At 43.6% G+C, this 13,179-nt stretch overlaps 1 protein-coding gene across 1 annotated transcript in view; it reads right to left on the bottom strand.

The window, feature by feature from the left end:
* PPM1A (protein phosphatase, Mg2+/Mn2+ dependent 1A) overlaps positions 1-12,838 on the bottom strand; it is a 30,037-nt gene extending 17,199 nt beyond the window's left edge. Inside the window, exons 1-2 of the mRNA XM_072115803.1 lie at positions 12,453-12,838; positions 2,959-3,814 (exon numbers count right to left, since the gene is read on the bottom strand). Coding sequence (XP_071971904.1) covers positions 2,959-3,792 — 834 coding nt within the window. The 5' untranslated portion in view covers positions 3,793-3,814; positions 12,453-12,838. The remainder of the gene's footprint in view (positions 1-2,958; positions 3,815-12,452) is intronic.
* Positions 12,839-13,179: the final 341 nt, after the last annotated feature.

The following is a 13,179-nucleotide window of genomic DNA, read 5'->3' as shown; positions in this document are numbered from 1 at the left end:
TCTTCATACAAAGGTGGGGGTTTTTGCATAATGCATAAAACCCCCACCGCTAATAACCGCGGTCGGTGCTAGCACCGATCGTGGCTATTAACCCCCCCGTTGCCGCCGGCAAAGTCGCCGGCGGCATTAAAATGACGGTGGCGCGCGGGCGCCGCCATCTTTTTTTCGATCACCACGCCCCCGAACGTCATCGGAGGCGGTGGCGATCGGTTGCCATGGTAGCCTCGTGTCTTCTTTTGACACGAGGCTATCTGGCAGCTGCAGATTCGTTACAATGAGCCAGTGGCTCATTGTAATGAATGTGCTGCAAAAATGCCATATATTGCAATACAGAAGTATTGCAGTATATGGTAGCAGCGATCTGATCATCTAGGGTTAGTGTACCCTAGATGGTCTAAAAGATAGTGAAAAAAAAAAAAGAAAAAAAAAAAGTTTAAAAAATACTAATAAAATATTAAAAATTCTAATCACCCCCTTTCCCTAGAACTGATATAAAACATAATAAACAGTAAAAATCACAAACATATTAGGTATCGCCGCGTCCCAAAATGCCCGATATATCAAAATATAAAACCGGTTACGTCCGGCGGTGACCTCCGAGGCGGGAAATGGCGCCCAAATGTCTGAAATGCGACTTTTACACCTTTTTACATAACATAAAAAATGAAATAAAAAAGGATCAAAATGTCTCACAGACCTCAAAATGGTAGCAATGAAAATGTCGCCTCATTTCGCAAAAAATGACACCTCACACAGCTCCGTGCGCCAAAGTATGAAAAAGTTATTAGCGTCAGAAGATGGCAAAAAATGTTTTTCCTTTTTTGTACACATTCGTTTAATTTTTGAAAATGTATTAAAACACAATAAAACCTATATAAATTTGGCATGTTATTTGGAGCGAAGAGTGAAAGTCGTAAAAAGAATGTGACGCACGTGCGGTTTTTTTTCAATTTTTCCACATTTGGAATTTTTTTCAGCTTCGCAGTACACGGCATGTTAAAATAAATAACATTACGGGAAAGTAAAATTAGTTACGAACAAAATAAGCCCTCACACAGGTCTGTACACGGAAAAATGAAAAAAGTTATGGATTTTTGAAAGTGGAGAGCGAGAAATGAGCCGAAAAACCCTCCGTCCTTAAGGGGTTAATAATAATAATAATAATAATTCCTTTATTTATATAGCGCACACAGAGTGCTACCTTTATATTACCCTGTTACAGGGTAAGGGCTTTTACATATGAAAATGTATATGCTTGAAGATTACTTTGGTTAAAAGGCAGCCCATCACCGGCTTGTAAATAAAAGTCACTATGCCATTCATATGCTGTGGTGAAGCACTAATATTTCAGTTGAGTAAATTTTCCCTTCAATGATTTGTCCACATGGAACAGAATATATATGTTGCAAAATTCACACATTTCCTTTTTCACAGTTTTTGTCATGCGGGCAGCACCCGGGTGATATCCACATGCAGGCTGTTTTTTCTCAAATGTTGGGAACTGGGAAGGGCAAAAAGTACATTAGAAACCCATCAGGTTTATTTTGCGGATGTGAATAGAAAGAATGGCTTATGGGTGTAAAAAAAATGCGGATACAATACGACTTCACACGGATATCACATGTGTTAATGAGCAGTTAATGCTTACAAATCTAGATTTTTTTTTTATACAATTCTGCTACATGTGAACACAAGCTAAATAAGCAAAATAAAACAAATGGCCTTTGTTTTTACTCATCACATCAGTTTTAAAAACTGGAAGATGTCAAACTAGTCTTAATGCTAAATTATTTTAAACAAATATGTCATCTTTTCTTGTATGGAATCAAAATAAGCTGTCATCCATTTGATGAATCAGTTTTATTTTCTTAAGAAGTTTTCCCAGCTAATATTGCAATGTAATAGCACTGTGCTATGCCATCACTCAATGAGCAGTCCTTTTAAGGAGTACCAGCAGAGTAGAACACATAACCATTGTGCAGCTCAAAGGAAAATCAGAAGACGCAACCGTACTTTGCTACATTTATCAATGTATATCTGGATACTTCAACTTAAACCCTTTAAAAGGGAAGCTGTCAGTCACATCTAGTCCCCCCTCCAAAATCCTACTTCATTTATATATGCAGCCAACACCCAGCATGTATAAAGGGGGCTCAAAGTGTTCATTTAACCTTAACATGTATGTCAAAGTGAATTTTCTAATCACTGCCACTTAATGCCCATCCACAGAATAGGTGACAAGTGTCTGGTCAGTGGGGTTTGACTACTCAAGCTTACACAATGTATTATAGTTAGTTATGGTACTGAACATATAGCTGATGATTCTTTTATTCTCTGCTGGGTTAGGCAAGTGAAAGACACTGCAGGTTTGTGAGGGTATACACATGTAAATAAGTTGTTTAGAATAACGGTACCCAAACGTTGCATTATAATGACAGGGTTTTTCCAGCATGCAATGTTCTGGCATATATGTATTAGGGCTCCTTCAGATTGGCATTGGTTTTTCAAATCTGTGGTTCAGTGATTTTCACGTATGCCTTACTGAGTCATTGTTTTCTGTGGGGGTTTACACATTGGCTTTTTTCACGGATCCATTGTCTATAGAAGGCAATAGAAGTCTAAGGGTCCGCAAAAAAAAAAAAAAAAAAAAAAAAAAAAAACAGGTCCTCTTTTTCCTACTGAGGCTGGGAAAACAGGCGTTATGTTTTCCTTCCCATTTTAAACCTGCTTTTTTTTTTGCAGACACAGAGACAAAATGAAGTCACAATGGAGACAAAACTCAATAGAAGTGCAACTTATGCATATTACACATGCCAATGTGGTAGCATCGGTAAACAATTTACAAATAGAGATCAAACAATCTAATTGTGCTTTATAGAAACCCTTATGCACACCCATATAAACACACGCTATTCCATTACTATGACTGTCAACATTACATACAATGACATACAATACCTTGTACAAGCAGGTGTCAACTATTTCATTGCATACTTTTTCAAGGTCATCAGTAACTTCAAGTCTGGATCTTACAAAATCGCACAACTCTTCATTTCCCATGACATCCCATATGCCATCACATGCAAGAATTATGAACTGGTCATCTTCTTCTGATCGCTCAATTTCATAAACTTCTGGCTCTGGGGACACAAGCTGCTCTGTTGGGCCTTTTCCATGGACACATTTGTAGTCAAAGTCACCTAGAGCCCTTGAAACTGCAAGAGAGCCATTTACACGTTGAATCATTACAGAACCACCAGCATTCTGTATACGCTCCTTTTCAAGGGGATTACTTGGTTTGTGATCCTGTGTAAAGAAATGAACTTTCTTGCTTCTACAAAGTAAGCCTCTGGAGTCTCCACAGTTGATAAAATAAATGTGATGTGGCGAGATCATAACACCCACTGCCGTTGACCCACTTCTATCAGCACCATGTTTCTTCTCAGAAATTACTCTCATGTGTTCATCAATTTGAAGAAAACCTGTTCTGATCCCACTTTTTACACTTTCCACAGACAGCTGTCCATCAGTCCCTTTGAAGTCTTGGTTGCTTGTAATGTGATCAAGCAAATGCTCACAGCAGTATTTGGCAACCTGGGAACCAGCATGACCATCGTATACAGCAAAGAAAGACCAGCCGTCAAGTCCGTTTGGCAAACCAATCACAGCTGTATGCGCATCTTCCATTTCAACCCTCCAACCTTGCATGCTACTTAGCCCATAGCGCAATCCATTACCATGACCTTGGGCATTATGCTTTTCCATCTTTGGCTTGTCTAAAAACGCCCCCATTGTCGTCTAATTTTATTTAATTCTGTAAAAGGAAACAAATTAGGAAGAAAAAAGTTAAATATCTGTAGGTGGCCTGCAGAGTTAACATTTTGTAAACATCAACATCTGCAATATTATCACAAAGTTCATGTATATAGTGTTAATAGAGTTGATACATTTAAAGAGTTTATGCAAAATATATATATTTCAAAATAGCATGGAATATCATGTTGATATATACGACATATGTGCCACATAAGAAACCCACCACATCAAATACGCATGACACATATGCATCACACAAAAACTGTCACAAAAAAAGCTTGAGCTGTAATTTCTTTGATAAAACCCCAAATTGATGTCCATGTTTAACAAAAAATGTTTAGCACATGAGGATTATGAAGATGTAGTTGGAATGATCATTTGCGTCTGGCTTTCGGTGTATCATGGATTCATGAGCTCTGTATTTCCCAGCTCCAGTTGAGACTATTATAGCTTGTGGTTGACAGCAGGATCATCATTGTGCACCCACGTGAGAAAGCAGCTTAATCACTGGGAACCACAACCTAACGAATATAACTCAGGTGTCAGGCATTAGTCACTCCTGCCACAATGCTGCTGTTAGTTTCTAGAAGTGACAACCTACAGCCATCTTTTGCTGCATGATATAAAAGGCGGGAACATTGTCACTTTTTTTTTGGGGGGGGGGGGGGTGCGTACTCATATGATGTTCTCACTGCTGTAAAACTGGCAAGAAATGTTTTGCATATACAATTTCTTTTTTATTTTAATACAAGATTTTTAGGGTCAAATTTTGATACCATCAAAAAAAAAAAAAAAAAAAAAAAAAAGGCCCATAATCTTACTCTGAATTTTTATCAACCAGAGGTTGTACTAACATTTTTCTGGAAGGGTAATAATACTTCTTTCACCATTTTTGAGGAATAATTTCAGTCAAGGAGGAGTATAAAATTTTCAGTAATACAAATATATAACTTCTAGTCAGATAAGTGTTAATAGACTAATGATCCATATGACTGTTTGTAATGTCTTATGTGTGAATATGATGGCGCTACATAAATAAACATTATTATAGACGTCTGTTTATACAAGAAAATTAATTGTACAGCCAGTTTTGGCCCCAGGCTCCCTCCACACAGCGGCCCAGGCCCCAGGCGCCCTCGCTAATCTTATATATGGTTGACAGATAACAGTTATCTAGTGGTAACAGTTCATTGGATCATTGTTATTAGTGATCTGTATACAGAGACCAGCAGAGGATGCATATAGCACCTTCCCTGTAGGCTCTCCAGGGGCTGCTGTTATTCCTCCGACAAAGTCACATAGACAGCTCAATCCTGTTTATGGCTCTGTGTGCACGATCGCACACAGCCATGGGGATGGGCAGAGCTAGTCACTGCTCCAGCCTGCGGCCGATGTAGAACGTCATGTGACCTGAGCTCCGGTCACATGACTTTCCATTGGAGCCGCAGGATGGCTCAGCAGGAGAGGAGGGGGCGGCACTATATTGTGGGTATTGGCGGGCGGGGGCTGCGATCCTGCACAGCAAGCGCCGGCAGCCCTAGCTCCCACCCGGCAGAAAACCACCAAGGGTATTTATATGCATGGTGGGTTTTTTTTAGGGGAGTAAATCAGCCTCTACAAGCGTCATAGACTAATATCTCCTTCAAAATCAGTAAAGCATCTACCACTGCTAATGGACTAAGTTAGTGGTGGCAAAACTATGGTTTGCAAGACATGGCATCTTCCTGCTGTCTCAGGCAGTGTCCTGCTATTTTAAAGTAACCCATCCTGCGCTGCCTGGTCCTATCCGAAGAGTGAGAAGGCGTGGACACTTTGGGAAAAGCTAGTGTGATTTGGATTTAATTTTGGGGACTCGATCTCTAAAAAGGTTCGCCATCACTTCCTAGGTAGCCTAGCAGAATCCAGTAGGGGGAAATATGGATAATTTAGCACTTGGCATAAGTCATCAGGTCTGAGCTGTTGTGCTGTATACAAGACCCCTTGATAGCATCTCTCTAAATGCTCTATTATCTGTTCCTGGATTGGCTGGGAAGTGTAGTTACGCCAGTTGCTTTCCCCTCTCTATAATCTGAGGCTGACATGATGAGAGGCCATGTGTGGATGTATTGAAGCCTATGGCGCCGGGCGCGTGCTCACCGTACCATGTCGTTGCCGCAAAAAAAGATAACATGCTCTAACTACAGTAGTAAGAACGTCCAAGCGGCACCATTTCCTATTGGGAGGGGTGAGCAGCACTGTTCGCTTCTCCTCTCCAGCATGCCGATGTGTGCTCGCCTGGGCCAATGTGAATGTACCCTTATAGCCACCTCTATTATACCTCCTTTCTTCTTGTTGTCCATTAAGATCCCACAAATTTTGTTATGCTTAAAGGACACCTGTCATCAGGTCTGTGTCACTAGTCTTGTCACTACTACCTGTTGGAGCAGCTCACAAGGATCCCATCCCAGCCTTTATCTAGTTATTTCATACATTATTCATTGTAAAATCATCTATTTTTTATCATGTAAATGAGGCTGGTCACATGGTCCGAGGCAGTGATGTCACCCCTGTTACCCCTCCCCTTTCCTCCCCCTGCTCATGTCTGTGTGTAATGTATAGTAAAGCATTGCTGGTGTGTGTGCTGCATCTGCTGACATGCTGCATCCTCCTAATATACCGGTGAGAGACACAGACATCAGCTACACATGTACCTGACATGTTCTGCTATAACATGGCTGCCTGGAGCTGCTGTATCTCTCCTAAACACACACACACAGGCTGCAGGGGGTGTGGCCACCAGCAAGCACATTATTATACAGCCTCACATCATTATACGGGCTGTCAGTCATGCACTGGGGGTGTGGCTGTGCCTCCCACTCATGAATAAGGTGGACAGCTTGAATATGCTAATGCTTCATTGGACATTTCACAGGTCATTTGCATACAGCTTTAGGACCTCATTGCTTAGGTTTACAGGCATGTAGAGGGACAATAAAGGGATAAAGGCAATGCTCTCTAATGGCAGTTTATGAAAATATATTTAGTTTAGGGGGTTATTTTGCATGACGGGTTCTCTTTAATTCCCACGGTTATACCCCTTTCAATATTGTCCTCTGATACTCAGTAATACCATCGACATACTCGGACATTTACACTACTTCCCCTGTGTGGCTGGGACTGCATACAGGATAAAATATGTTCATTAGATCGCTTTGGGTACCAATAGTCAGAGAAATCGGACACTGTGTACGTTCCCAAATCACACAAGCGAAACATGGAGGTCTGAAATCAGAGGTCTGTCCACATGAGAGCATCGTTTTAAAGGATAAGTGGAGAAATCTCACAAGAGCTTTAAAGGAAGCTGTCACTAGTTTTTATCCTACTAAACAAATAGCACTATACCAGCATTCCCTTTATTATGCTATTTATTGCATGTTTACCCATAAAAAGCTTCCATAAGTGTCCATTTATAGCAGGCTTCTGTTATATATGCAACCAAGAGGCCCTGGATCACTCTGGAGTACCTGCAGAGATTCACAACTCCGGTAAGAGAATATGTATACAGGACACCTATTAGTTGTGTACCCCCCCCCCCCCAAATTATTGCTTTTTATGGGAGTGGCAAGAAGAATTTTTGATAGCAAGCTATAAGTCATCCCATTAGCAGTTTGCAAAAAGAAGAAGGTGGTGTTCTGGCCTTAAGAGATCAAAATGTAACTTTAACCCTAAACACTCTGGCCCACATCAATTAATGCGTTTGCGCCAATTTTCTGTCTGACTTTGCACTGAAATGAATGTGTAAACTGCTTGCACCTGTATTTATAAAGTGCCAGTTTTGCGTCACAGCTCCTCTGTCAGACAACACCAAAAAAATGTGCACCTAAAGGGGAGTGTTAGCGCTTAGTGTGAACAAAAGCACACTAATTAAAAAAAATTGTTCACACTTCAGAGCAGGGCAGAGCCCGATTCATGAAAACAATCATGAAGAAAATTACACCTAAAATATAACAGTGGTTATGTTAAAATAATACTTTTGTAACCCACTGGATGCTCTATCCATATGCAACAAAAATAGCTTGTCAAAATGTTATCATGAAAGTGGGGGAAAAAGTGGCTATTCAGGCATTTGGGTGCTATTTTCAGTTGTGGGGTTCACTTCCAAGAAGAACAGGTTTTAAAGGAAACCTACCACTTGAAGTGGCAGGTATAAGAGGGAACTACCGAGCACCAGCTGAGGGTGAGCTGGTGCCGGAGCTTATTTTTGTTAGTGTTTTAAACTGCAGCATCGCGGTTTAAAACACCTTTTAAACTTTATGGCTGAAGCTGCTTCGGTGCAGGGAGGTACGCGCTCGGCGCACCATGCGCGCGACCGTGCCCGCGGCTACATAGGAAGTAAATGAGATCCGCGGGCACGGTCGCGCGCATGGTGCGCCGAGCGCGTACCTCCCTGCGCCGAAGCAGCTTCGGCCATAAAGTTTAAAAAGTGTTTTAAACCGCGATACTGTGGTTTAAAACACTAACAAAACTAAGCTCCGGCACCCCCCCCCCCCCCAGCTGGTGCTCGGTAGTTCCCCCTTATACCTGCTACTTCAAGTGGTAAGTTTCCTTTAAATTTTGATAGATTAAAATGTTTTTGCTGTAATGCAGACCCCCCCTAGGAACCTTTATCCCAGAGGGGTATGATCAATCCTACTATTTAATGCAATACAGCTGTGTGGTAAATTATGGATTTACCCATGATCTGTTACAATGAGCCAACGGCCTGGAACATCGTACAGACTCCAGGTTGTCATGAAATCGGATCATTGCTCCCCAAAGACGTAAAATGGAGCAATGATACCCCAAAGATGGCAGCGACCACATTCCCATTGGGTATTTAACTGGTTGACACCTGCGATCAATGCTAGCTCTGATTGCTGGTGTTCCCAGTGGGCGTTTGTTACATAATGCAACAAACACCCAGTGTGTCCGCACAGGCAAGTCGTTAATGTGTTTAGACCATTTTCTCATAAAATGAGCCCTGGCTTTTGGCAAAAATAAGGTGCCAATAATAAATTATAGTGGTGCAGCAAGCTAGACCAACTGATAACACATACAAAGTATGACTCTCCAGTCTACTACTGCGCCAGATTTATCATCCAGCATCAGCACAGGTAAATGCAATGCATCAGAAGAGTGCTCTAGTTTAACTTTGAACTGGTCTAATGCGCAACATATTGATAGATTTCCCCCATTGTAGTTAACCTTTTGGTAAAGGTATACATTTTTGGACAGAAAGTGCTTGACTCATTTTAAAAATGTTAACCATAAGCACATTCGGTGCTTTTAGACAGTTTCTATACACTTGAATTACAAAATGTATAAACTCACAGGGAAAAAGGGAAATTGCCAATGCACAACATTTAGACATTTTCTGGGGTAAACTTGACCATCTACCTATAGGAGACGCAAAGTTAAAAACAAAACAGTCATCATTGGAAACTGATCAATCAAACGAATTGTTCAGTTTTCAGACAATGATAAGGTTGCCTATTGAAGTTGCATCAGCCATCAACAGAACAAAAAAGGTAATGATTATAAAAAAAAAAAAAAAAAAAGTCCAGCAAAAAACAAACCCCCCTGGAGCTCTCCATGGACGAAGCTCCTATAATTCAATTTAGCCCCAGGATGATCGGCAGAGCTGCACCCCCTACCACCCACGAACACAAAATCGCTTGCAGTAATGTTGTGTCAGGGACTACACATATGATTGCAAAAGGTGCCTTAAAGAAAACCTACCACTTAATAGTGGTAGGTTTATACACATATACATGGCACCAGCTCAGGGTGAGCTGGTGCCAGAGCATATTTTTGTTAGGGGAACAAAGCCCCTATCGCAGAATTATAAGTTATATTAACATAACTCGGCGCACCGCACTTGGGCACGCGCACCATGCGCGCGCCGGATTCTAAAGTGCTGGAGAGCCGGTGATGTCACCGAGCTCTCTGGCACACGCGCGCCTGTGCAACTTAGCACGGGGAAACAGGCCGTGCAAAGTTGTGCAGGCGCGCGTGTGCCAGAGAGCTCGGTGACGTCACCAGCTCTCCAGCACTTTAGAATCCGGGGCACGCACGGGCACGCGCATGGTGCGCCGTGCCCAAGTGCGGTGCGCCGAGTTGAAGTGGCAGGTATAAGAGGGAACTACCGAGCACCAGCTCAGGGCGAGTTGGTGCCAGAGCTTATTTTTGTTAGTGTTTTAAACTGCAGTATCGCGGTTTAAAACGCTTTTTAAACTTTATGGCCGAAGCTACTTCGGCGCAGGGAGGTACGCGCTCGGCGCACCATGCGCGCGACCGTGCGCACGGCTCTCCTTCACTTCCTATGTAGTCGCGTGCACGGTCGCGCGCATGGTGCGCCGAGCGCGTACCACCGTGCACCGAAGCAGCTCCGGCCATAAAGTTTAAAAAGTGTTTTAAACCGCGATACTGCAGTTTAAAACACTAACAAAAATAAGCTTCGGCACCAGCTCACCCTGAGCTGGTGCTCGGTAGTTCCCTCTTATACCTGCCACTTCAAGTGGCAGGTTTCCTTTAAGTACTGCAAGTTTCCAATATCCAGAGAAATTCACCAGAAGTCAAAGTAGGCAGAGCGGTCCAGCTGTTTGTAACTGAAGTCTTAAGTCTTTTTAAAGGGAACCTGTCAGCAGAAATTGACCTATTAATCTACTACCAGTATGTTATCAAGAAGCTTAACATCTTCCAGAAAATCAGCTTTGAAATGAGATGATAAATGGCTACATTAGGTCAAGGATGCGGGAAGTTTAGTACAGCAGTCAGGCTCTCCCTGCCTCAGAACACCTCTGCTGCTGTAAATGACAGTCCTATGCCCAGGAACATCATTAAAAAGGCTCAACAGAAATCTTGCACATGATGCCAGTAACAGCAGAGGCAGCACTCCGGGTGGGAAGAGCTTGACTTCAGTGCTAAACTCTCTGGCTTTTTGACTTTATACAACCAATTTACAACTCGTTTTCTAGGTGAGGTCTCCATATTGGGTCATGAAAGAAACGTAATCTGAAGGTGTTCAGCTGCTACAGCATAGTAGTATTGGTTTATGAGGTCAAATTCCGGTGGGGTCTGATAAAATCTATAAGATAGTTGCCATTTATACAGTTCCCAAACCTATAAATACAGGTACAAAAGGTTAATGGATATACATACTGTACACTATGCACAACCCCCCTTTTTTTTCCTGTTACAGACCCACTGACAACTAACAGATCACCATGAGTGTGGCCAGTGAGCCCCCAACCAGCGGCAACTGGGTAAACACAGTTGAGTATATTGAAGTAAATAAGTCACCATGTACTAATCCAGCATTTCTCTCAGCCTAATAGATGGAAGTCCAGAGCAGGAAATGAAGATATTTACTATACTCTCATACACACACTTCAGTAGCCAATGACAACATTTATTGTGAATTTTCCTTTGGTTAAATTTGGGGGGGGGGTGAGGATGGGAGTTTCCACAGTCAATCAATATTCATGAGGTGAAAACATGTGCAACAGTTACCTGAAATTACCCTGTTATTCTAGTGCCACCACTTCAGCCCTCAGCGACCTTAGTTTTATAGCGTAAGGTCAGCGACCGTCCACATGTTGTGGAGGTTACATCATCTATGTGGTACTGGAACAGCAGAGGGACTTACCAGTCGATAATGTGCGGTATCTTTAAGATAGTTAAATACATTTACTGTCTTCTGATTTGTCTTCTAGAATAAGATCTAAAATTGTTGCATTTTAAAAAGTAGATATTCAGTATAAAGTGTGTCGATATCCTGGTGCTAATGGTTAATTAATGCGAAGCATATCAGATTATACACTGCACACTAACGTGTTCAAATCAATCCTCATATCACTGGACTGAACTTAGGATGTTAGTTCAGTCCAGGATATTCCTCCGATGTATGCAGGTTTCTTGCTGGCGAGTAACCGCCCTAAGATAGTACAGAACAGGTGAAAATACATTGATCAATGCAGGCCAGAGACTTGTATTCTACAGAACTGCCTTAGTTTATAGTCCGATCAATGAATGGAGCAGAATTGTAAACCCCCCCCCCCCCCCCCCTGTATGGTACACTATGAGAGGCATGTTCACCGCCCAGCTATGTCACCTACAGTCAGCACTGTCACCTCGCCTGTCAATACAAGTGACTGCAACAAGCTGTCAGGTGGAATGCAGCAGGTGACTATGGTCAGACCATTGCAGCAGGGGATTGCCAGTTGAGCGATTGCCCAGTATCGGCGTTTAATGTGTGGTATGGAGGGGCCACTGGAACAACACCTCTCCACAGATAAGGGGGTGACGGGGGTGGAGGAAGAGGGTGGGAGTAGCTGGAGGGGGAGGAGGAGGGGGGTGCGTTGGCCAGAAATGCCCCGGCCCTGGCACGGCGGTGAGCGGCAGCAGCAGGCCGGGTGACTCGCACCCTCCAGGCCGCGCTGCCGCTGGTTGCGCAGTGGGATTTTCGAGCAGATCCCGATCACAATCCGCCCACTGCTGCAAGGCTTAGGCCCAGCTGAGCGGCAAACACAGGCAGCAGCCCGGGCCTCACCCGCATCGTGCAGCCGCCCTCCCCCGCATGTCCCTGCAAGTGTGGCGCACTAGGAAATAACACTCACCTGCCGGAGGAGAACGAGAAGCGCTGGAGACTGCACAGGAGAGGCGGCCGCCTCTCAGGCGGTAATGGAGGCGACGAGCAGCAGCGTCTTTCGGCCCCGAACAGACGGTCTCGTCATTCCCCTTCCCCCCAACCCCCACGGGGGACACCACGGGCCGGTGCGCCGGTCACACGGATACGGACAAAAAGAGGAGGGTGGGAGGGTCTATGAATGAGATGTCACTGAGGGGAGAGAGCCGGGCGGCCGGGCAGAGTCAGCCTGGGACTGAGCTCGTAACACCCCCCTCTCTGTCACCGACACCTGCACGCGCCGCGGGACCGAGCTGCCGCGCTGTGAGCGCTCCCGGCTACGTCATCAGCCTCTTTTTTTTCCCGCCCATTCTTTTCTGAGGAGCCCGGATGTATGGAGCGGCCGGAGGCCGATGACGTCATCCCGGTGATTGACAGCCACGTTATGTGCCAATAAGTGGACGTGCGGCTGTCACGCTGCTCTGTTACTACGACTGGTAGCTGTGATAATACAGACTAGTCCTCATAAAGGATGGCGCCTCTCTCCTTATGCCCTCATCGCATATGGTGTGTAAACAACTCTAATTTAGACGGAATATAATCTGCACAACATTTACTTCAGATTAAAGAGGATCTGTCACCATATTTCGACCCCCCCCCTGACTAACAATGCCTGCTGATAAAGGGTTACAAGTCCTCCCCATATCACCTAAAATTAG

The sequence above is a fragment of the Engystomops pustulosus genome, chromosome 7 (genome assembly GCF_040894005.1).
Source record: "Engystomops pustulosus chromosome 7, aEngPut4.maternal, whole genome shotgun sequence".
Taxonomy (NCBI): Eukaryota; Metazoa; Chordata; class Amphibia; order Anura; family Leptodactylidae; genus Engystomops; species Engystomops pustulosus.
Note: the sequence above shows the minus strand (reverse complement) of the source record. Positions and strands in the feature narration are given on the sequence as shown.